This window comes from Aythya marila (genome assembly GCF_965140915.1).
Source record: "Aythya marila genome assembly, chromosome: 1".
Classification (NCBI taxonomy): Eukaryota; Metazoa; Chordata; class Aves; order Anseriformes; family Anatidae; genus Aythya; species Aythya marila.
Window position 1 is genome coordinate 91,467,020 of NC_139042.1, and position 23,784 is coordinate 91,490,803.

General features: G+C 40.2%; 1 protein-coding gene across 1 annotated transcript in view; it reads right to left on the reverse strand.

Moving 5' to 3' along the window:
- The window catches only part of TRAPPC10 (trafficking protein particle complex subunit 10), a 39,756-nt gene extending 18,655 nt beyond the window's left edge, over window positions 1–21,101 (reverse strand). Inside the window, exons 1-10 of the mRNA XM_082766488.1 lie at window positions 20,845–21,101; window positions 12,528–12,609; window positions 11,727–11,862; window positions 10,024–10,220; window positions 8,318–8,513; window positions 7,116–7,227; window positions 5,877–6,124; window positions 4,833–4,979; window positions 2,710–2,824; window positions 1,467–1,543 (exon numbers count right to left, since the gene is read on the reverse strand). Of these exons, the coding sequence (XP_082622614.1) occupies window positions 1,467–1,543; window positions 2,710–2,824; window positions 4,833–4,979; window positions 5,877–6,124; window positions 7,116–7,227; window positions 8,318–8,513; window positions 10,024–10,220; window positions 11,727–11,862; window positions 12,528–12,609; window positions 20,845–20,938 (1,404 nt within the window). The 5' untranslated portion in view covers window positions 20,939–21,101. The remainder of the gene's footprint in view (window positions 1–1,466; window positions 1,544–2,709; window positions 2,825–4,832; window positions 4,980–5,876; window positions 6,125–7,115; window positions 7,228–8,317; window positions 8,514–10,023; window positions 10,221–11,726; window positions 11,863–12,527; window positions 12,610–20,844) is intronic.
- Window positions 21,102–23,784: the final 2,683 nt, after the last annotated feature.

The window sequence follows — 23,784 nt, forward strand, 5'->3', positions numbered from 1 at the left end:
GAACTGAGAGGTTTTGGACACCAAACTAAATAAATGAAAAGTAACATTCACCCAAAATTAAGGTACAGGACAACATGTTTGTAGAAGACCTGCCAGTCTTACAAAAGATTCCAAAGTTGTCACGTAAGACTAGACATTGAATGAAACAAAACCATCCTTTTCTGGTAATAAAAGCTCATCATTTCTTGCTTTCAACATTTCTGAAGAGCTGCATTTTACTTTCCAAACTCATGAAAATTTTAAATGCAAGTAAGTCATCTTAGTTGTGTATGGAAATTTTAATTAATTCCTCATTCTCCACTGAATACATGGACAAAACAAAGTTACATGTAAATTGTATGTATTTATGCAACAAACACTGCAAAAGATTTTCTATGTAGATCTGATCTCTACTAATCTGAATTTCTGATGTGTAAAAGCACAGTCAGAAATACAAACAGGATAAGCAGTTCTTTCACTTGCAACCTCTGCAGACCCCTCTTGGTTTCTTAAAATTAGGAAGATACTGCTTAATATAGCAGAGATCTTAGGGTGCAAGTTGGAACTGAAAAGATAAGCACAGCCATCAATTCTGAGAAATCTTTGTTTTGGTCCACCTATCCAACAAGACGCAAAGAAACAAGGCATGTATGTGAAATCTGGCATCTTCAGAACAAATTGGTTAAGACTTGCTTTAAATAACAACTTTGTAAAAAATGGAGTAGCATTTCACATTAAAAAAATGATTAATTTTCATCCAGCTTTGTCCCAGAGAACTTTAAAGGCAGTACTGTAACTATAAAATCATTTTCCTCTGAAATTTCTAAGGAAAACAAACAAGCAAAAAACCCACAAACACTCTTGTGACAGTCAGGTGTTTGGGGTTTTATTTAATAACCTTTTATAAAAAAAGATCCAAAATATCATTACAATGGCTCCTCCATAAGGGAGCTGTCAGAAAATAAATGTACAAATTAACGTGCAATGAGAACTGTAATGTTTCAAACTGTGTCAACTCTAACTGAAATATCTGCAGATGTCCCATACTTTATATAAGAAATTCAACAACAACTTAATTCATGTAACACTCATTCCAAGATGCAAGCCTAAAACATTTGAAGGAAAGTTGGATTCACGCAGTAATATTCTTCTGGGGAAGATTCAAATAATTCTAGACAGCAGAGTAGGATAGCCATGACGTTGGCTTTTTCTGATAGCTAAGTATACATAGCCACAAATAACCTCCAGCCTCATAACTGTAAATATTAATCTACATAATTAAAACCTGGGTCCCATACAGGGCTCCAGTTGTAAAACAAATCAGCGTTGGTGTGTTCAGAGTGTAAGCAATGACTTCTGATGCCAAAAATACAGAAATACAGATCCAAGTTCCTAACACCATCATCTCAGGTTTAAAACTTTGGGCCCTATTCAGTTTATAATGTAAATATCCCAACCTAATATAAATAAGCAAAGACTGTACTTACTAAGTAGTGTTTTTCAAAAGCTTCTACAGATGATAAGGCCTCTTTAAGTTTCTTATAAGGGCTCTGTGATGCATTGGCTTTAGGAAAAAAAGAATAGGAAACATCACTTACAAATACATGCCTATTTTAATATCCACCAACAACACTTAAAGACAGATCATAAGTTTCTTCCCAGAGACTCTTATTTTAGAGTCTAGGGACTTTAGAGTCTCTAGATTCTAAAACAAGATCAAGAAAGGATGTCTCACAAAAATGAGTGCTGCACACACTAACACGAGTGATGTTTAGTGTAGCTTGGTGAAGACAAGCAGCAATACAGTAACTATGCTAACTTCTCCACACAGTATTTCATGCCATTTATTCAACCTTGCAACACGCACAGTTGTATTTCAATACCACTGTATTTTGCCAAGACTAATATTCTCTCAACTTTCCAATGCTGGATTTATAAAATGTATGACAGAAGTATACTGTAATTTAAAGACATTTTTATACCTTAAGCATTGGTCTTGGTAACCATTTTCCTTTGAAGTACAATTTTCTTTTTCTGAAGTAGCTTGCTCAATTTAAAAGTTCTTGCCAGACCGAATACGTCCCAACATTTCCAGAAGAATAAAGCCCCCATTTAAAATAAACACAACAGGTACTACAGTGCTGAATTAAGAAACATATATTGTGACTGTAAGAGCAAGTAACGTGCCAGCCTGACAGCTAATACTTCAAAGGTACTAATTGTTCTAGCATTTTTTGACTTCTGAAAGCTTCTTCCCTTTAGAAATAGCTTTGTGAGGGAAAAGTAGTCCACAACCAGTAAATAAATTTCATTGTTGAGCCACTCAAATAATATCACTTCAACTCCCATAATACCACCCTGTAGTTCAGGTTGCAGGTTATCTATTTGCATTAGATCAAGAATCTTCCACTTCTTTTTCAAGTATTTTTAATGCTTGTGTGAAAGTATTAAAAACTTTATCCAAAACTAGTACTGTTCCAGAATATTTACCTAAATGCTGATAAATGGACCATTAATGGAAAAAACTTACATTTGCAACAGCAAGAAGATGCACTGTTAATTTCAAGTACTAGACACAGTAAAATAAATCCTCGTAAGATATAATAGCGTTCTATCAATGTTTATATAAACATAGGGATACCCAGAAGTTATTCTTATCGATATATTTATATGCCATGCATTAAAGACAATGTCCGTTATTAGAAAACACATGCATATTCCTGGTAATACCTGTTTCAGGGCGTTCTGCTCCCAATCCTGCTAACAGATCAACAGTTCTGTTAAGATCTTCTGAATTGGGTCCCTTCTCTGACACGAGCCCACACAGGTAACCCAGAGATTTTAACTGTAAGAGAATCCAGATGCTTGTTTTCAGTGGGTTATAAAACCAATACAAAAAGCCTTTTATTCTATCACACCATTCCAACAACACAAGACATTTCCAAGGAAAATACTGCTGCCGTATTACACCACTTATAAAATCTATAATAAAGTTGCTTCATAGGAAGAAAATAGAGAACCTTTAACAAGGTAACTGTGATCCTCACTTAAGGTAGAAATTAATTTTTATGAAGAACTGAGTTGTATATAACATAAGTTGCAGACTCAGCATTGGAACACATGCATAGACATGCACAGCCCTGCTCGCAGAGAACCAAATCAGAATAAATCCTCTTTTTCCCTACAAGCATGAAAAAAGCTTGAGATGTTTGGCAGTTACTGCCAAATCTGTATTTCAGTACAGAAGTTTGAAAACTATACAATCAAGAAATGCACAGTTTCCAATACACTGATAGATGAGCTTGCAAATTCACCCCAAGTATTGTATTCAAAAAGAAAACCTTCTTGAAAATGGAGATTAGCACAACTAATCTGTTTTAAAACAGTGTGACAAAACTACCATAAAAATTCCTTCCAGACAGCAGCTGGCATGCGTGACAACCAGAAGCCAGGAGAGGATCCTGTGATAAAGAAGTTTACCGTTGGCCATTTGGTATCTCATTTAGTGTAACTCAACCAGCTACCAAAATAACCGCTTTCCCCCCAGGCGAAAAGTTCTCAGCTTGTTATATTGCTGTAAAACATTTTGAATGGGGATGGTCATTAAAGGGAAAACCAAAAGCATTAAATTCCACTTTATTTTCCTCACTAGTTGCTGAACTTCATTCAGTCTGTTCCACTTTACCACTATTTGTTATTCTATAATTTCTCCCTTTACCTTTTGGGTTAGAAGAGCTATGAATGGCACCAACATTTCCAACCCAGGTACAAATCTTCTTTAGAAACGCAGCAACATGTGAAGTGTCTGATACACCCAACACCACTTTAAACGACTGTTTATTTCCTTCATTCTGAGATTCCTCCCCATTCCCTTTTTTAAGCACCACATTTTAAGGTAAGATTTTCTTTCTGTGGTTTAGTAATACTTCAGACAAGGACATCCTATGATCAGCAGCAGATTCTTAAGTTTACTAAAACATACACAAACTATGATCACACCAAATTGAGAACATCCTACAGGCTATAGAAACAAGGATAAGCTTACACTCATCCTCAAAAACATCCACCGAGATCACAGTACAGTATTTTATTAGTTTCTGGAGTTTCCTGACAACTTTTTAAACTGTTTTAGACGTTAACTCTTTTAGAGAAATGGAGTAAGTGGAACTTGAAAAGGCATTCATGTGATTAGGGAAGGGGCTTAACAGCACTGAAACTGACATTTTACAACTTTCGGACTTTCCCCTGTCTATGACAAGGGCTGCTCAACTGAAAAACTTCAAGTTATTATTTATTTGCCTCTTTCCCAAGTCACCAAAGCTAACACCTTCAGTAAAGTTCAAGGGCTATTAGTGTCTTAGTCACATACTGAAGAAATAATGAACTATGTAAACAGATCGCTGTAATCTCAATTTAGAACAGTAATGGTATCTGGATCCGGTCAGCATCTCCTGTTGTAACTGAAAAACACGTTCCTTCTCTTAGTCAAGAAGGACTGAGCTCATTTTGGAGTTCAATTAGCCAATCATTATCAAACTTCTGGCAGGGGAGGGGAGAATTGGTGGGGAGGAGAGATGGGTAAGTGCCAGACCAAGTTTAATGACATGAAATATTCTTCCTTTCCATCCCTTCTCCAAAGAGGTGAACATGTTCAGTACTTCCCAGGCCTCATCCACCTGTGGTGCAACTGGGTGATAAACCTGGATGTCTCATCCAGAACATTCCCAAGAGAATAGACCAATATGCAGAACCACACGTTAAAGTTCCAAGCTAAATATTTATTTATGTTCCACAGAAACAAATGGCTTATTTCAAAACTGAAATGCCGTAAGAACAACACATTGTTTGCTCACCTTCTCAGTAGCATAGCTCCATAAACCAACTGTATGGGAAACATTTGCATCTATTTGAGCCCTATCACAGCAGCCTTCTATTCTTTGTAAGACTTCCAAACAACTCAAAAATACCCAACAGTCCAAAGCTCCAGGAGGAACAGAGACCTGAAGATGAACAAAAAAATTGACTGAGAAATAAACACCAGTTAGCTAAGAATATACACCAGCAAAATACTTTTCTTGATACAACATAGGAGCCTCTTTGAAGAATTAACTCTAAAAAACACGCAAAAAGAGGCCAACTCTTTACTAGCTCCCAAATAACACGCACACGAAAATCAGTTCATGAAGCCAAAATGACTAAACAACTTAACAGTGATTATGTTAATTGGATTGGATGTAGTCACCAGGATGAAAGAGAAGCAAGAGAGGATTAACAGGTACTAGTACTTTGAAGTTTCCAACTTTCTGGAAATTTAAGTCTAAGGAAAACAGTTAGGAAAATGTTCTGTAGATAAAATACTACTTCTCCAAAGGCATCAAATCTCACTAACATCGAAATTATCCTTCTGGAATTTAGAAGGCTGGTTGTATTTATTAATTGTATAATACAATAATTGTATAATACAATACATTGTATTTAGTATTATTAAGAAAAAAAAGTAAACAAACAAAAACAAACAAACAAAAACACGACAACACACAAAGCACATTATATATGGGAATTTTAAGTTAGTTTTACAACATGTGAAGTTGTCATTTTAAAGGGCAACATTTCTGAAGCAGATTTTCTGTTTTTAAATGCAGCATGATAACTTATGGAACTTGCTATCACAGTATCAGGCCCGCGAAAGCAAAGTCACTCTTCTAATACCACAGAAAACTGCGTCATGAAACATTAAGTTCTAGCACTGTTATACAATCTGGTATTACAGCATCATTTTGATACCTCACAGCCCGTGCTTACTGTATTCCGGTGACCAATACCTAAACTTCAGCAATCTCGTTAGATCATCATTGGATAAAATCATTTGTGTAAAGGAATATATTACACAGACTCACTTCTAATAGCTTGAGCTCTTGCACACAGTTGTGAAGAAGCTCCAGTGCTCTCTGGGAAACCTCCCATGGCCTCTGCAGGAAGATTAACAACGTGCACTGGCGAGAAAATAAGTAACTACGCAAGTCCAGTAGAGTAGCTTCTTGATTCTGAATTAGCTCTCTCTTCTCCATGTCTATAGGTTTTCGGAGGATTAGACCATTCCAGCTCCTCACTGGCTGGCAAAAAAATGTCAGCCAGTTTGCACCATCTAAGTAAATAAAGTTAACATCCGAGAATCAATCACTGCTGTTAAGCCTTTTTCCACCCTCCCACTTCGAGGTCACAAGCTTGCTTACTCTTTCTTAAATTACTTATCCATGATAAATACGATGCCTTAACGTTAAAAAATAAATCAGAACAACAGAAATTCCATAGCTAAGTCAACAACTGAATTTAAGAGCATTCAAACCCCATGTGCATTTTGTTTCAATTACATATTTGCTATTAGTATAGTGGCAATAAATTTGTAATCTATTTCTCAGCGATTAATCCTACTTGAAGTTCAAAACAAACAAGCTTTATCCACCTAAGCATTTCTTACTCAGCCGTCATTGATGGATGTGCCCTCACTTTCAGGTTTAGCCAGAACAAATATATTTCACTGCAATTACTCCTGCACCACACTTTCACCAGATTCGTAACACACACCTGATTAAAGATGTTATATAACAACACGCACTCTGGCTAATTAAAACAGTAACAAGTTGATATTTCTTGCACAGTAATTTTTTGTGAAGAGACGGTCGTCTTCCACAGTGCAGATTAAGCACATAATTGTTAATCACTACAAAACTGAATAGAAATGTCTCATGTAATTTGAAGCAAAACTGGATGTATTTGTTCTAGAAGCTCTTTATTAAGTAACTCAGCAGTGAACTGTGAGAACGGTAACTGCATCCCAGCCAGATCGATACTTAGGTAATTACAGAGCTTCAGAGCTCTGTTTATAACGATAATAGAATAAAAGCAAAATGCAGGTTTTCATTAAAAACTGTTTTTAATCTCTGAGGCCCGAAAGCAAAAAGCTGTTTGCATACAACACAAAACAGGGGCATAAACTGCCCAGTGAATCTTCACTGCAACATACCATCTCCATCTCCCTTGTACGCACATGGCACCAAGGCATTGTGCTGTTTTAGCAGAGGCATAGCAAAGAAATAAATACGGTTAACACATATTTACTGCTTTAAGACACTTACCACCAGCCCCAAAGTTGACAACGTACTGAGAAAACAAGGCATCCAGTTCATCATACTGCACTAGCGCATCCTCAAACTGCTGCAGCATCTCAAAGACAAAGGCCAGTTCTTCCTTTTGACACACAAACAAGACAATGAGCCTGTTACTGAAATTAGTTGTGTACAGCATTACAAGCTATCCATCTGCATCTTCAAGTAGCACTTTTTCCAACATTCTTCCCCTTCCAGTAATCACAAACAAAAGAAAATCTGCCACTGTAGTGGATGCACCATTTCCTCTTCACACAATGAGGTTCACAAAGAAAGCTACAGTCATCCAGCTATGCCAGTTAATTCAGTTCTATCCAGATCGTGATTCACTACAAGATACTGTTTATACATCTACTGAAAGTTCAAGTTTCAAAAAAAAAAAAAGTTGCTGATCGCTCATCTCCCATAATAACTTCTCCTTTGTTTGCACTGAGAAAACACCACTGCAGTATCAATAAAGGCTCAGCTGTACACAGAAAAGGGAACCAAAGCTGTAGGTAGAAAAAGTCTGAGAAGTAGATGTACCACGTGCAAGTGGCAGCACATGAAATCAGAGGAGACATGAACACGTGGTAGAATTAGTGTAGGAAAAGAAACTGTTCAGGGACTAGAAAATTCAAAGTAATCGAGACTTTCAGTTCTATCGAATTAGAGTTTCTTGCTTTTCTCTACATCAGCTTAAGCAGACATATTTAGAAATCAAAAAAAATAATAATTTCAAGGGCATTCTCTATTTGGGATTACTATAAAATAGACACTTCTCTACAAAAAATCACGTCAGTGCATACCGATCATGAACTAAGCAAAGAAAGCACAGCAATATTCACATTTAAAACCAATTACAAGATTGTCTTTTCACAATCACAGTAATAGGACGCTTATCCAAAATTCAAGAGGAGCTACAGCAACTAGAAAGAGTTTTAATTTGTATCTGCTACTGTTGAGGTTCATAAAAGTTTGTTTGCAGCAGGTTTGTGTTACCTATAACATGGCACACAATCTTTTCAGGCATGTCAATATGAAAAATCTTGCTTTAATACCAGTCTTTATCTTCCCTGCTCTCCTGACTCAAAGAATGAGCAGAACATTAAAAATACCAGAAGGACAACAACAAGCCATTATTAGAACTAGGACTCAAGCACTTTTTTTTTCCCAGAAAAAGGGACTCTTACCTGGACCATGAAATACTCGCAGAAACTCCATCCTGGCTCAGTCCTTTTCTCTCTCAAAGTCCTCATGTCATCTTCAAACTTGCCTAGGTTTTTGGTAAAAGACATGAGAAGCAATGTCCTGAGTTTGGTCAGGAAGGCATTCCAAGATTCCTGAGAGCGGGAAGAGTCTTTCAAAGGGTCAGAAAGTACCACACATCTGTAAAGAGATGGATGAAAATTATTTTGAGGGAGGTATAAAACATTTAAAAAAAAAAGCACAGATAAATGCAGTTAAATACTGTGCACATCTGACAGATTCGCAGTGAATAAAATTGAGCTTTTAATTCAGCCTTAATCAATGGAAAAAAATAAACTGGGAGGGGTAGGGAGGCAGAGTGGTCTGCTTTTTTGTTCGTTTCTTAAACTTTCCCATGTATGTTTAAGGTTGTGCTACATTTTATGGAAAAGAGTTAAGTGTTTTCCATGCAATGAGTATTGTAAAGCTTTACTTTTTTTTTTTTTTTTTTTTTCTTTTTTTAAAGCAAATAATGGATACATTATTCCAATTACTTAAACATAAGTAATGCTGTAGCTAGCAAAGGAAAAAAAAAAAAGCCTACTGAGAAATACAATTGGCAGAACAATAATTATGTTTACTCCTGGCAAGGATTATGCAAGGCAGAAATCAAGATCCATTAGACCATATATAGTCAGCCTTTCCCAAGCCCTCAAGCCCTTTAAAATGTAACTCTATGGTGTATTCTTGCAGGTTGTCAATTTGTTTTGCATATACTATGTGTTAGAACTTCCATTGCCTTTTTTTTTTTCTCTAAATAAGCACTTAACAGATGACAGTAACTCACAAATAAATAAGCCTTATTTGGAGCATTTCTTTACTCAGTTTTAATAATAATGATCAGAAAAGGAAAAGACATCTTGAAAGGCAGGAAAAGTCTCCCATCCAAACAGAACACCATTTCTGGTTAGAAAAGTAACATCCTATGGCAAAATGATTAAACCGAGCCAACCAAGTAGACAGAAAACAATAAATTGATTCAGAGTTTTTGAACTATTTGCCCAAATAACTTGTAATATGCCAAATACTGTCTAGGTACAACAAAAATACTGCCAATGTACAGCGTGTTATAACGTGCTGACATGCCATCGCTGCCAGCTCACACGAAGGTACAGTGAGTGCTTTCATCTACCCTTTTAAGCCATTCCCCATTATTAGGGGGAAGATCTCCTACTTAAAGTTAACTCTTGAGATTAAAACAAAATGAAAATATAGAATATATTCAGTGCAGTGTTTCAAAATAAGGAAGAAATTATGTATCAAAGTTAGTTTCACATTCACATTTGTTTATCTTTGTTAACTTTAATGAAGGCAAGAAACAGTTTTCTATATTATATTGATCATTATTTTCCTTAGAATAAATCCAGTTTCTTCAGATGTTTTAAGCTGATTATTTCTGAAGGTGCAGTTCTGAAATCTTAGCACACTGCTAAGGAGATCTCAGTATTCTCAAAAGGTTTTTGAAACCAATTACAAACCACCACTAATCCATGAGGAACTGAAAATAAAGTCCTCCCTTTATTGCTTTAAATGATGGAAGCAGAGAAGATCCTTAAATGAGCAAGGAAACTATTACATAGGGAATCACACTAGCGATTCAATCAAGGCACTAGTTAAAGGTTAAGTAGACTGCCAGTAACAGAATCCTTACCTGTCACTTTGCTTGTTGCAGAAGTCATTTCTTATTTTATCTACTATAGAGGTTCGGGGAAGGATATTTGTTTTGTTCTTTTTCTTGGCATCACTCTCAACTACTACAATTAGCCAGTCCACTGAGTTGTGAGCTTTGAGAACATTCTGCCACTTGGTGATGTCATCCTTGACTGTAGTTTTGTACACTTCCGTGTCCTGGGATGAGAAGTGGTGAATCACCAGATCAAACAGCAAATTTTGTCCCAACAAAAGAAAAAGCATAATGATATAGCTAATAGAATCAGAACTGCAGAGAAACAGAATTAAGGCTTACAAAATCCTGCCCAGTTGAGGTGATTTCACACTAATGGGCAGCTAAACTCTACCTCTTCGCTCTCTCACTCCCCCAAGGGGAGAAAATATGAAGAAAAGGGGCTCACCAATTAGTTCCAGGCAAAACAGACTCAGCATAGGGAGATTAATATAATTTATTGCTTGTCACTAGCAGACTAGAATAGTGAGAAATTAAAAGCAAATTAAAAACTCCTTCCTTCTTCCCCTCACACAGCACAGGGGAATGGGCAGTGGTGGCTGTGGTCAGTCTCTAGCATTTTGTCTCCACCACTCCCTCAGGGTCCCTCCCTGCCCCTGCTCCCCGTGGGGTCCCTCCCACGGGATGCCGTCCTTCCCCAGCTGAGCCTTCGGGGGCTGCCCACAGGCAGCAGCTCCTCAAGCTTCATCCCCCAGGAGCAAACTGCCCACGGGCTGCAGCTCCGGCCCGGGGCCTGCTCCTGCGGGGGCTCTCCATGGGCCGCAGCCTCCTCCAGGCCACATCCATCTGCTCCACGGGGGCTCCTCCACCCATGGGGGGGCTGCAGCGTGGAGATCTGCTCCATGTGGGACCCATGGGCTGCAGGGGGACAGCCTGCTCCACCAGGGGCCTCTCCCTGCACAGCCCGCAGGGGAACTGCTGCTGCCTGCCTGGAGCACCTCCTGCCCTCCTGCCGCACTCACCTGGGGGGCTGTTTGTCTCACATGTTCTCACTCCTCTTTCCCAGCTGCTGTCTCACAGCAGATTTTTTTCCCCTTCCTTAAATCTGCTCTCCCAGAGGCCCAAGGAGCATCTCTCTCAGGCTCGGCTTGGGAAAGCAGTGGGTACTTTTTGGAGCCAGCTGGACCTGGCTCTTCTCTGACATGGGGCAGCTGCAGCGATCTGCTCACAGAGGCCACCTCTGCAGCACCCGCAATACCAAAACTTGGCTACATAAGCCCAATGCACCAGTTAAGACTGCTAATGTATATTAATTGCTTCCACAAATAATGAAGTAAAATAGAGATTTATATTTTTTAAGACTTAATCTCATGAACAGATGATAGCTGAAATAATCGGGCCACATTTGTTCATTACGTGGCAAGTGTGCTGTGCTACTGCAATAATGCTGTTAGACCTTGGGTTTTTTCATGCCAAAGTACTGAACACAGGTCATTCAAAAGCCTTTCCTCTTCGCACAAAGCAACGCTACAAATACAGGTTATGGTAAAAAGTACTGAAGTTTACAAGGCTTCCAATATATCAGGTATGCATGCTTAAGCAATGCAAACTTAATTGTTTAAATATCATGAAGATTAACTGAAAAATACCAGAGAGGACAGGTAGAAAGCCAAACAATTTCACTTTAAGTCTGAGGATCCAATTTTTCATTTTGCTTTCCTAATACTTACACAACATTCTGTCCAATAAATATGAAGAAAGGGAAAAGTCAGAAGAGCCTTATTCCCCTCTTTGGGTAGTAGCTCCTCTTTAAACTGCACAAAGTTAGATTCTAGATGAATCATCTTCGGAGCACGGCCATACGACCTGCAAAGTTTAAAAACTGAAATTAGGGAACGCGACCTAAGTTGCAGAACATTTTCAAAAATAAAAATTTATTTTGTGGAAGAGGAATGAACTGAAACATTCTGGTATTGGAAACCCCAAAACTGTGCTTACTGCAGTTTGTTAACTGAAATGTGGTATCACTTGAAATGTTACAGATGCTCCGTTTTGCAAGAAGAGGAGCTAGAAGCTTTTCAGCTTTCATTAAGAGATTTCTTCTATCTAAAAGTTTCTAAAAGTAGAAAATTCCAAATAGGAAAATTCCCAAAATATTTTTCTCCCACCAGAACAGTGTGCCATACCAGTCTGTTTTGCATGAAGTTTCATCAAGTTCCACTTAAACTTTACCTATATCCTCATGAAAAAGAGCAGCACATCCCTTTCAAAACACCCAAAGCATATCAAGGCACATACCAAAACAAACCAATGACAACAAAAAGAAACACAGCGCTATTATTATTTTTCTTCAGGGGAAGTTCAACATAGCTGAAGTGCTGAAATGATCATCCTAAGGTGCACGTTTACCTCGTCTTTCCAAGGCAGTTGCCACATTTGATTCAATTTACAGTAAGAGCTTCTCAGAGCACACACGCACACCTTCCCAAGTCTAGTAACACACTGAAATAGTACAACAAATGTAAATTTACCTCCTCCATTCCATGGGTTCTCTCGGAAGCTGCTGAGAAAGCGTAGGATACAGGGAAGTAAATAAATTCTGATCTCCAGCACCTAAACACGAAAGAGATAAGTTTATCATCACGTGCAAATTACACAAAAGATTAATAAACTATGCTATCAATAGCTTGTTTGAATAAGGAGATGTAATTCTTTCTGCTATGAGGAAACCAGAGTCCAACACTACGTTGTGTTTTTGTTTTTTTTTTTCCTTTTTTTCTTTAAATCATGTTTTCCCAACGTAGTACAACACTTTAACATGGCAGATAATACCTATGCTGTTATACCTTCCTATTACAGTTTTCCACATACCAATGAGAAAACCGCTCTCTTAGGAAGACAGTATCACCCATATTTTAAAGCTGGTCCAGCTTTAAAAAAAATAAACAAGCAACTCCTTAGCCAGAGTTAGTGCTTTACTGGGTTCGATTCCTCTCCCCCATTACCCTGAGGCTGCTGCCAGTAGGAAGCAGCCCACTGCTGTTGCTGCCCTCAGAAACACCAGGTCTGTTAACCCAAGGCTGTTAACCCCTGGAGCTGACCCTACATGGACACGCAGATCTGGGGCCAGGCTTTAATCCCTTGGGCTTTGGACAACTGCATTAAATGCCAACACCGCTGGAGCAGCTGCTTATACACAAGGTGGAACAAAACACAGGACCCACCATAATACACTGTTAGCAGCCCACAAATACCAATTCTTAAATTCTGTCCTGTTGTATAATAAAAAGAAGCCTGATTAAGTGACAAAATCAGCCAAGCCAGGTCTTCTAACATCTGACCAAAATAGCTGTTATTCAGTGATACAATTTCCTAGAATAGCTTAAAAATAAATAAACAAATAAACACTCTATTATTAGTGCTCCAGCCTTAAGTCTCTGGAAAGTTTCTAAACAAGCACTTTACTCTTCCCTTCCATCTCGCTTTGTCTGAATTAAGCGTACCACACTAAATCTTTAATATAATACCATAAACAAAGGTCTAAAATGAATACCGAAACAAGTATTAGTCATATTGCTAATGCTGTCTCATACCCAGTTACACCATCTCTATGAGCTAGGCCGTGGAGAACTGTTTATTGATTTGCAACTCATTACTGCCCATAGGAAGTGAAATATGGCTCCGTGATTTAGCAGCAGCACGCTGACCAAATTAAAGTGATAGTCCATGAAGCTTCCAGCCTGACGACGAGAAAACAGCGTAGCACAGCTCCTGTGCTCTTTCTGTATGCACTTAAACATCTAATATGTGCCCCAAAATGTTGGGGAATGCAACATCTGGAGTAAAAATATTTTTTTGTAACACACAGAAGCTACAAAAGGGATAATATTGAGGCGCCCTCCTATTACAGAGGACTCCATCGTATTATCAGCTGAAGAAAAGTTAAATTGGATTCCAAGCCAGTTAGCTTTTCCTCCTGTATTGGTTTGGAGGGAATGAAGAATATATGTAAGAATGCATTTTATCATCAGTGCAAGATTACCCTGTCTCTGCTGTCCTCAGCACATTTGAGCCCTCCATCAAACCCTACAAATGAGGTTAGCAGCGGGCAACTCCAGCACAGTACTGACACAGGGCAAACACCAGGACTGGTTGGTAGGATCAGCTTGGAAAGGACCATAATTGTTGGCAAGATGCACAGTAATTTGTGAACTGCCTGCTTCTGGGGAAAAGGGAAGAAGATCACAATAAGCAGGCAACACAAGCACAACCTTCCTGAGTAACAGAACAAAAGTCCTGCAAGATCAGGATTATTTTGGAGGGTTGTTGTGCCAAGTGACCGAGGCTCAAGGGACATGAAGCACTGCAGAGGTCTCATTCTGTTCTGGGTACATCTCTGAAGCATTAGTAGTTGCTGCAAAAATGTTAAATGTTAAAAAAAAAAACACACACACCAAAACCAAACAAAACCCACACGCATGAATTTTCCCTTCCATCTCACTGAATTTTGAATGAAACACTCCAAAACCGTAAGAGCTCCCTGGAATCCAAAATTACAGCAGCCACCACAAGTCTGGAGAACAAAAAGCTGGAGAACTGCTTTCAAGATTGTTGTTGTTGCTGTTGTTCTTTAAACAAGCAAGCAGAAAAAGCACACGCACTGAATACAGAGCCGCGTGGCTGGATGCCTCAGCACCGTTTTAGCACAGCGAGCTCGCTCCAGCGGATGGGTCTTGACACAAAGCTCTCACCCCAAGGACTGTCAGTAATGGGGGGAAAGTACTCCCAGCCAGAGCACAGAGTGTGATTAGGTACAGCTGAAAAGGAGAAGGAAGGATGGGTAGGAATGGGAAACAAAAGTAATTTGGGGATCCTACCATGAGGAAAATGCAGCAGCTTTTTAGAGGATTTTCTTCTCTGAGCACTGCCAGAATTAAACAAGACCTAAATATCCCAATAGAGATGGTGACTTGGGAATAAAATCCTTTATCACTTAAGATAATTATATGAGGGCATCTTTAGTTTTATTATGTTCTTTGAGTTTGTCTCATAAATATCTTCTAGAAAGAAATCGAATTAGGTTTAATAGATTTATATTGATAATTACACATTTATACACAATTTTAAAATATACTCTGTAACTTCTCCGTTTTTTAAGTAAATCTAATAAGTCTTTGACTGTTTTATTTGAATACGGGATTTTTATTTTATTTTATTGATTAGAGTAGGAAGTCCTGCTAATCCATACCCTCTGGAGTACCCATGTCAGCTTTTCTAGTACGTGTATCTCAATTAATCCACTCTCCATCTGGATGTTAAAAAAGAAAAAAGCACATGTGTAGCCTCTTCTCTCTGTCTCTCCTCACCCCCAAAATACAGAAAAAAAGCACAGGAACTCCTGATGCTACTCCCAGTATGGGATGGTTCTGTATGTGAAGCAGCAACGTTTATTTTAACTAACAAAATAACAGAAAGCACTGAGGCTCCAATGATATGCCTTTGCCAGAAACACTCCTGGAGAAAGGGAAGAAAGGAGACAGCATGTATGTGTCCCCTCTTGCCACCCCACAAAACCGAGAAGGCATGCCCTTTGCCTCTTAGCTCAACAGCTCACAAACAAATCTAGACAGACAGGTATCTGTCCAGAAATCACATGCAAATAAAGCACTGCAAAGGCTGAAAAGGGTTTTACCATAAGCCTAAATCAAACAATGAGGCAGAGAGCATAATTTTAAAAGAATTTTTATGACCCAGAAGCACTTGACGTCCCCCAAACAGAGCTCCAAGGTGTTTTGCTCAGATGGCCAGGCCAGGCACGAGAGGAACCAAACTAACTCAGACAAGTCTGGATTGTGAAGCTGGCTGGAAAACCTCATTACACAACTAAGTAAAGAACACACACTGGTTTTATATATCCAGGGACAGGCCGTATCCCTGCAGTGCACATCACAGCCATACACCTAAGCCTTTGGAAAACCTTTGAAGGTGACATCAAGCAAGAACAGAGAGGGGCAACTAGCACCAGAACGCCCTTTGTTTGGGTGGCAGCGTAATGCAAAGCTGACCGAGTGCCCCACTCCAAGACCACACGAAGTTATGCATGGAAACGTCATGTTATTGGGCCCATGTTTGAAGTTTTCTCCATTCCTTCCTCCTCGTCTTTCTCCCTGGCATTCTGGCACATGAATTCAGTGCAGCCATCCCCCTTCCCTCTGCCCCCACAGTCCTGCCAACCACACCAAGACTCCCCGGAGAAGCTCTGTGTGACAGCTCTCTGACACTGAAACCTCAAAAACATCAATATTTTAGTTGATGCCTGCCCCAAACCCACCCAAATCCCCAATATTATTTTTTTTTCTAACACATCCCAAACTTTTTTAGCTGCTGAGTGGCTTTGTGACTGCAATATCTGAACATCCCACAGCCGATGTTTTCCTCTGGAGGAAATTACCCCAACCCACTAACTACACAGGCAGCGTAAAAAGAAAACTCCTGAGGTCAGATGACTGAAGCAGACAAATATTTTTCTTTGATACCGACGCAAAACCCAGTCAGCCGAGACAAAAGGCTCTGAATACCTACAAGAGAGCTCAGTGCCAAGACTACAATTTAGTGGGTTTGTTTAGTTTTTATTCCCAACTATTGTTCAAAGCTAATCTTTCTGATCCCGCTTTTCCACTGGTTAAAAGCTCTGCTATGAATCTTTTTTTCATAATTCATTAGCATATTATAACTGTATCCATCTAAAGTTTTGAAAGATTTTGTTTGTGCTAAGGTGGTGGGTTTGGTTTTTGAAAGGTCGTCCTGCTCCCCGGCCTGGCTTCATTTTCAAAAGAGGGCAAAATGCTGAAACACGAAGACAAAAATCTAAAAATTTTACCTCATTCACTAGTAGCCTGCAGAAGAAATTCCTTTTAGTAAAACGTTGTGTCTTTACTTTCTGCTGCCCCACTAAGTTTATTAAACAGGGGTTTAGGCTAACAAGACTACGCTGCCTCTTCCAGTCTTCCAAGCTCTTCCAGTCCAGAACAGTATCTTTACCTGTAAGCATTTGCTCACGCTCCAAAGAGATGTGAAATTCCCCCCGCATCCCCTTCCCTTGTATTAGTCTTTCCTTTTATGCTGTTCTTGTAGATATTTACAAACACTTTCCACTGGCAGGCCTGCAATGGCTTTGCTGATGGTTTTGCTTTTGTGCGCATCTGCCTTGAATGTGCACAGTCTGCACGTGGATCAGATGAAATCCATGCACCCTATTCTCTCCGGAGAGATATATCAAGTCCTTTCTACCAGCAGTATTGACAGCTGAGAACAAATACACACACATGCTATATATAAATATATATATAAAAAAAACAGATGCTACAAGCTGATAAGGAATGCTCAGCAACTACATGGCAATAATTGCAAAAGAACAGCTTGGTAAGAAAGCTGGGAAAATCCTATTAAATTCTTTCATTTAGCAGGATTGTCTTCAGCCTTCAACTTGCTCTTTATATGGAAAATGACAAAGTGCAAGAACTTAAGTGCAAGCCAGGTACATAACAACAAGTTCTCCCATCAGAACACTTGGCTGGTATATATTTGCATGAACACTGTGTAAATGTTCCAAAGACTTTTTCGAATTAAATTTAAAATATGACCAAAGAGAAGGAAGCAGCATTGCTTATGTTTCCTAGGAAAGCATTCTGCATCGTCTTAAAGATTACGCCAAGTCAATATTGCAAAGAAGGCACCTCAGTTCAAGATGTCAGAGGCAAACAATCAACTTGCCTCTTCAGATAAAAAACAATTAACGATGGTAAAAACAGTATTTCTACGGCAGTGAGAAAGCTAAAAGCTGACTCGTCAGAGTTTGCAAGGTTATGTGCCACGGTGAGAACAAGGAGCCTTCGTGGTACTCAGATCTAACTGACAGGAACGACCTGGCACTACAAGGGATGCTGCCACTTGGAGAAAATGGGGAAAAAAACAGAGGAACTGAGTCTTTCTGTGAACATACTACTTTTTCCACACTTAGAAAATGAGGTTGTCTGCTTGTTTAGAGAAAACGCCTTCAGGAGCTGTTGGTTTGCAGAACTGACTTCTATTAATCTAAATTCTTCGGCAATACAAATACCTTAAATACAAAACCAATGCAGCTCCATACATATCCCAAAGGAAAAAAAATACGTAATTATTATGGAAAGAGTAGTGTCAAAAACTGCATTTGCTATTGTCATGAATTATACAAGCCACAGGGAAGCTACCTTTTTTTTTTTTTCTACAGGCCAGAGCCCATATATATTTATATAGGTTGCTGTGTTCAGGACTGTACCAGTGCAGCAAATTATTGCTTTTACAACACAGACAAACTCTCAGGCTGGAAAGCACAACTCTTGGCCTGTTTGTTCCTCGCAGAAGCATGCCTTTCAGAGCACTCTCAAATTTATTCCAAGTAGATAAAAACATGTTTACAAAACATCACTGTATGCACAGCACTGAAAACAACTTTCATTCAAAAAAAACAAAAAAAAAAAAAAACAAAACAAACACAAATCTTTCTCTTCATATCTCCATAACTGAGAAACCCTGAAAGTTCATAGGAGCATTTCATGATACAAATGTTTACCTGACAGAGATTAACCTACGTTTTGTAGCAAAAGGAAGTATTTCTGTTCCAAGACACAACCTCACTTAACCTTCACTCCTCCTTTATACGGTCTTTTGACCATTTTTAATTATGGCTAGTTTTAACTAAGGGGGGAGCAATTACACTGGACAACTTCAACTGCGTGAAACCAGGGCAACAAAACAAGTTGTATTGGCTGAGCAGCTTCTAATATTGTAGCTTTGAATGTATTTTCCAACAAACCAAATCTGAGTCAACAATCCCTTTCCTGAAAGGCCACACTTCATCTCCTCATAAATCACCAGCGCTGTAATGGTCAGAAAAGCTTTCCCTCAAGTAAATCGTTTATGTTGAATGCATTTGCTCGAAATTCCATAGTCTCCAAGCAGTCATCTTCGCTGGACAGAGAAGAAAGGAAATTAAAGCAGCTAAAGCAAAATGCACTCCCACCATTAAAAGCAAATGTTTTAGTTTAAAAATGATAGCAAGTCACCCTTACTACATTCGCCAGAGAGGTCATCTCTGAGCACTTTTACCCAATTAGCTTTATTTCCTGAATTCAGTTGACTAGGACCAATCCATTGCAATCCACATCAGTAAAGACACTACTGTCACGGTTGTTCACAGCCCCAGGAATGATGCCTGTAGTCCAGCAGCAAGGTGCACACGTGATATATAACATTCACCTTACATCTGATTTGCAGATATGTTGCCATCATAATGTTTGATGATGAGTGCATAATATTTTGCAACCTCAAAATACAGTCATATGTTAAAGTCATAATTATTTTTAAAAGCAGATCATTGGGTTTGACTGAAACTGAAGAAATCTAATGTTTGGAATTATCAAAATTTCCTTGTGCAAAGAGACCAGAGCTCTTTCCTGCATTTAACACCCAAAAAAAAGCAACCCTGAGGTAAAACTACATGTACCTCACCAGGCTGAATGGCATTTTACATATTCCAATCATACAGGATCAGTAAGGACTGATACGCATCTCATCTCCTCTCCAACAAAAGACACACACACGCCAATTCCAATTCTGGATACAATATAAAACCAGCAAACCTAAAACACTCTCCACTACAGCCTGAGCAGTACCATAACACCAACAAGGATGGCAAAGCTATCCGTTTCGTTTCCAGTATGCACATTTTTCCATCTTTCACCTGAAGTGAAATGGCTTTCAAAGGTGTCTTGAAGTAGATGAGTACTGCACATTCAGCAGAGGTATCGCTGACTTCAGATTAGGAACTGCATCCAAAATCAGTGAGAAAGTTTAAGAAGAGCACGTTTATGAAACAGAGTCTGAGGAAAACACTGTGTATACAGACACGGAGTTCTGTACATTTTGGATATATCTGGATATTTTTCTAAATACCGATATTGAAGACGTTAATCGTCGGTCACAAAAAATAATGTTTACTCTGTGCTAAGCCAACACACAACTGTGAAACAAGTGTCTGTTGCACCAGTGCAGGCTTTGCTGATAAAACGCAAACATCTGGTTTCTTGTGCCACCGACAGTGTTACTTCTGACCAGCGCAGAGTTCTCTGGCCGATCCCGCTCGCCGTCCCGTGGCGTTTGCAGCCTTGCAGCCGTGGTTCACGTGCTGTTTTGGCGTGAACTTTGTGTGCCACCCTGCACGCCTGTGGGAGTGCAGGGGCTCACGTTTTCCATCAGGACCGAGGTCCAGGCGTCCCGGCTGCCTACCTGCGACACCTGGAAGGGCTAATTCACCGCTGCGGCGTGCTGAATAAACTGAGCTTAAACTAAAGCGTGGTATTTACAGATTAAATTTAACATTAGCAGAGGAAGCCTCGTTCCCTCTGACACCCTAAGCACTGTCACACCTGCCTGAAGACCAGGGCTGGGGTCCGACCGCCCTACTACCTCCACATCCCTCCCTCACGGCCATGCCCCTCAGCGCCCAACGCCCCTCACCACTTCTTCTTACCGACCACCGCCCCGCTGCACCGGGGGGCGACCCCCACTTCCAGACGACCCCCTCGTGTGCCACCAGCCCCCTTTGAGTGCCACCAGCCCCTTTTGAGTGCCACCAGCCCCCCTTGAAAGCCACCACCCCCCCGGTTGCCCACAGCCCCCTCCCCGCTGCCATTTTCCTCACGGGGCGGGAGAGGGGGGGGGGGGAGAAAGGAAGGCGCCACCGACAGCCGCCCCCCCGCCGCCGCCGCCCCAAACCACCCCCCAAACCACCACCGCCGGTGCCCTCACAGGTGACGATGGGCTTGTTCTCCATGGTGTAGATCACCGGCGGCTTCTCCCCGCCCTCCTCCTCCTCGGCGGCCGCCGCCGCGCCGGGGTCCATGAGCGGGCGGCGTCCTCAGCCGCGGCTCCCCCGCCCGCCCGCCGCCATGGAGACGCCGCCGCCGGGGAGGGAGGGGGGGGGGGCTGCCGCCGGGGCTCCCCCCCGGTGCTCTCCGTCCCCTTCTTTCGCCTCCTTTTCCCTTCCCTTCGTTCCCCGCCGCTCCGGAGGGGCAGGCGCAGGGCCCATCCGCTTCCTGGAGCAGCGAGGAGCATTACCGCTTCCGGGGAGCGCCGCCGCCGCCGCCCGGCCGGCAGGGAGCGGGGCGGTGGGCGGCGAGAAGGGGGGGAGGCTGCTCCGTGCGACCCCGGGTGGGGGGTTTTTTCTCTGGATAATGGGGTCTGAGGTTCATGAGGGGGTTAGGTTGGAAATGAGGGGGTGTTTCTGCTCGGAAAGAGCAGTCAGGCATTGGAATGGGTTGCCCAGGGAGGTGGTGGAGTCACCGTCCCTGGGGGTGTTCAAGGAGAGGATGGATGTGGTGCTTGGGGACATGGTTTAGTGGGTGACATTGGTGGTACGGGGTGGTTGGACCATTCACATGCGGCCCTTAAAGCATAAGTATTTACAATGTAGGTTTTTGCATGTGTAGGGTTAACATCCTAGTGCCCCTCCACTGGGTCTCATTCTTTGTGTTCGACTTCAGCACTCATAAAGTTGACTTTCTGTACCGCACGCTGAGATCCAGCTCTTCTGATTTGTTTCTAATAAAGCCACTGTTCACCTCCGAAGCATGCAAGTTCTGAATCAGGAACCCTAAACTTAAAGAATTTACACCTTCCAATCTTTAACAGAAGCAATTTCGATACAGAAGACCACGCTACGAAGTAGCCTGCCATAAAGGGTAAAAAAATGAAAAACACTCCATACACGTGTAAAAGCTAAATGCAATCTAAGGTAGTGCTATAAATACCAGTGTATTACTCATAAGTGTGTACTGCACAGTGACATTGTGCAAAGGTGCTTTGAGTATGTACAGAAGGCACATTGTTTAGGTTTTTCTTTCAGCACAACCTTAACTCTGTTTGCTTGGCTAGTAATGTTGTTTTAAAAGTAATTACAGCATCCATGTAACAGGTTTTGTCCCATACAGCAGGTGTATACGGTCAGTTTTATCTCTAGTACACTGTCTTGTTAATGATCATTTCCAAATCTTTGAATATTTTTATCAGCTTTTGCCCAGAACTTCTGTTTCACTTGAGTTATAACAAGACTTGTTTCCTTCATGCAGTCAAATACAAAATTATTTATAAGTCCAAAATTTTAAAAATCTTGTACAGCATAATAAAATGTTATATCTGATCTTCATGTTTAAGTGAGCAGCTGGACATAAATATTTTGTAATTACCTTGTGTGTGCATGTACTGAGAATCAAGCTGTATCATGGCACCATAACCCAACAATCTTCTTTAAAAAATGACAGCATTTATGTATCATTTTGCAGAATCACTAATAAATACATGGCAAATATGTGATTCACTGAAACAGAAAAGAAACAATTATATGCACATTTAGAAAATGATGAATTCATTCCAATCAACTTTAACTCACTTCATGTATCTGTCAAATTGGCGATCCTGCACAGACATAACGTAGGTATGAAAACAGGCAAATTTTGGTTAAATAAGTAGGAATCTCTTCCAACAACCGCCCATCAGTGTAGAGTGCTCATCCCCTTTCTCAGAAATTAGAGCTGAATTCGGTTGGTCAGTGGGATTACAGGTTTAATCACCACAAAAATTCACAGATAATAAAGCTCCTCTTTAGTTTTTGTAGTTGCAGTATAGATGCTTCCATTAAACCAAAGGAAATGTCTGAGCCTTGCTAGATGTTTTTGATAAGTGAAGTGAAATACAGCTGCACTTGTGGTTTATTCCCACAACTTTGTCTCTTCCCTTCTCTTGCACTCCATTAAAAAAAAAAAAAAAAAAAAAAAAAAAAGAGACACAAGAATAGAAAAGAAGATCTAGAAGACTACAGAAAATAACTGTTGGCTCTAATCTCAAATGTTAATCACCAAAAAAAACGTTTGAAGAGTAAATTTGACTGATCTGTGATGGGGAAAAAATACATCTTTTACAGCAAAGTGTACAGAGAAAAAGCATTTGGAAATTGAAATTTCAACAACATTGTGCTTTTACCTTACATTTTGAAATGAATGGATGGGATTTTGCTTTTCAGAAAGGGAAAGAGAGGTCACTTGAATCGCAATTTTTTTTTTCCTTTTCCACTTTCCTTTATATCAACAGCATCCAAAATGCTGTCTCTACTGGAAATCATGCATGTTTCAAGTGAATATTGGTTTTGTGCCCCCGAAAAAATCATACCAGGCCATCACGACGCTACAGTCCTCTCCAATTTTTCAACCTTGCTTGGCAAGAAAGAATTATATTCACATACAAAAACATTCTTTGGTGTGGTCTTTAGCAAAGCAGTCAGCAAATTCTCTTCATCGTCTCAGGTTGTTGGGCATCAGGTGCCTGAAACTTTCCCTAATCAAATTAGTGGAGCTGAATTATATCAGCCCTTTAAATGATGAATCCGTGAGAGGAGAAGCTGAACTTGGGGCAGTTTGTAGCCAGCCAGGGTTTTTGTGAATGCTTCTCCTAAGTATGAGTATTATCATGTCTGTTACAGCAATAGGCTCGGTGACCAAGGAGGTCACTACTGTGAAGGATTTGATGTTGAGGTGTGTTGTAATGGAATAGATTAATCTAGGAGACATCTGTCTGAATGGATGAAAAAGCTCCACACGTTTCCAGACCAAGAAGAGACTTCTGTTTTCCAAACCTGTGTGCATCTCAGCTTGGTCTGTATTTTAGGCTGGTACAAGCAGCAATGTGCACCATCTC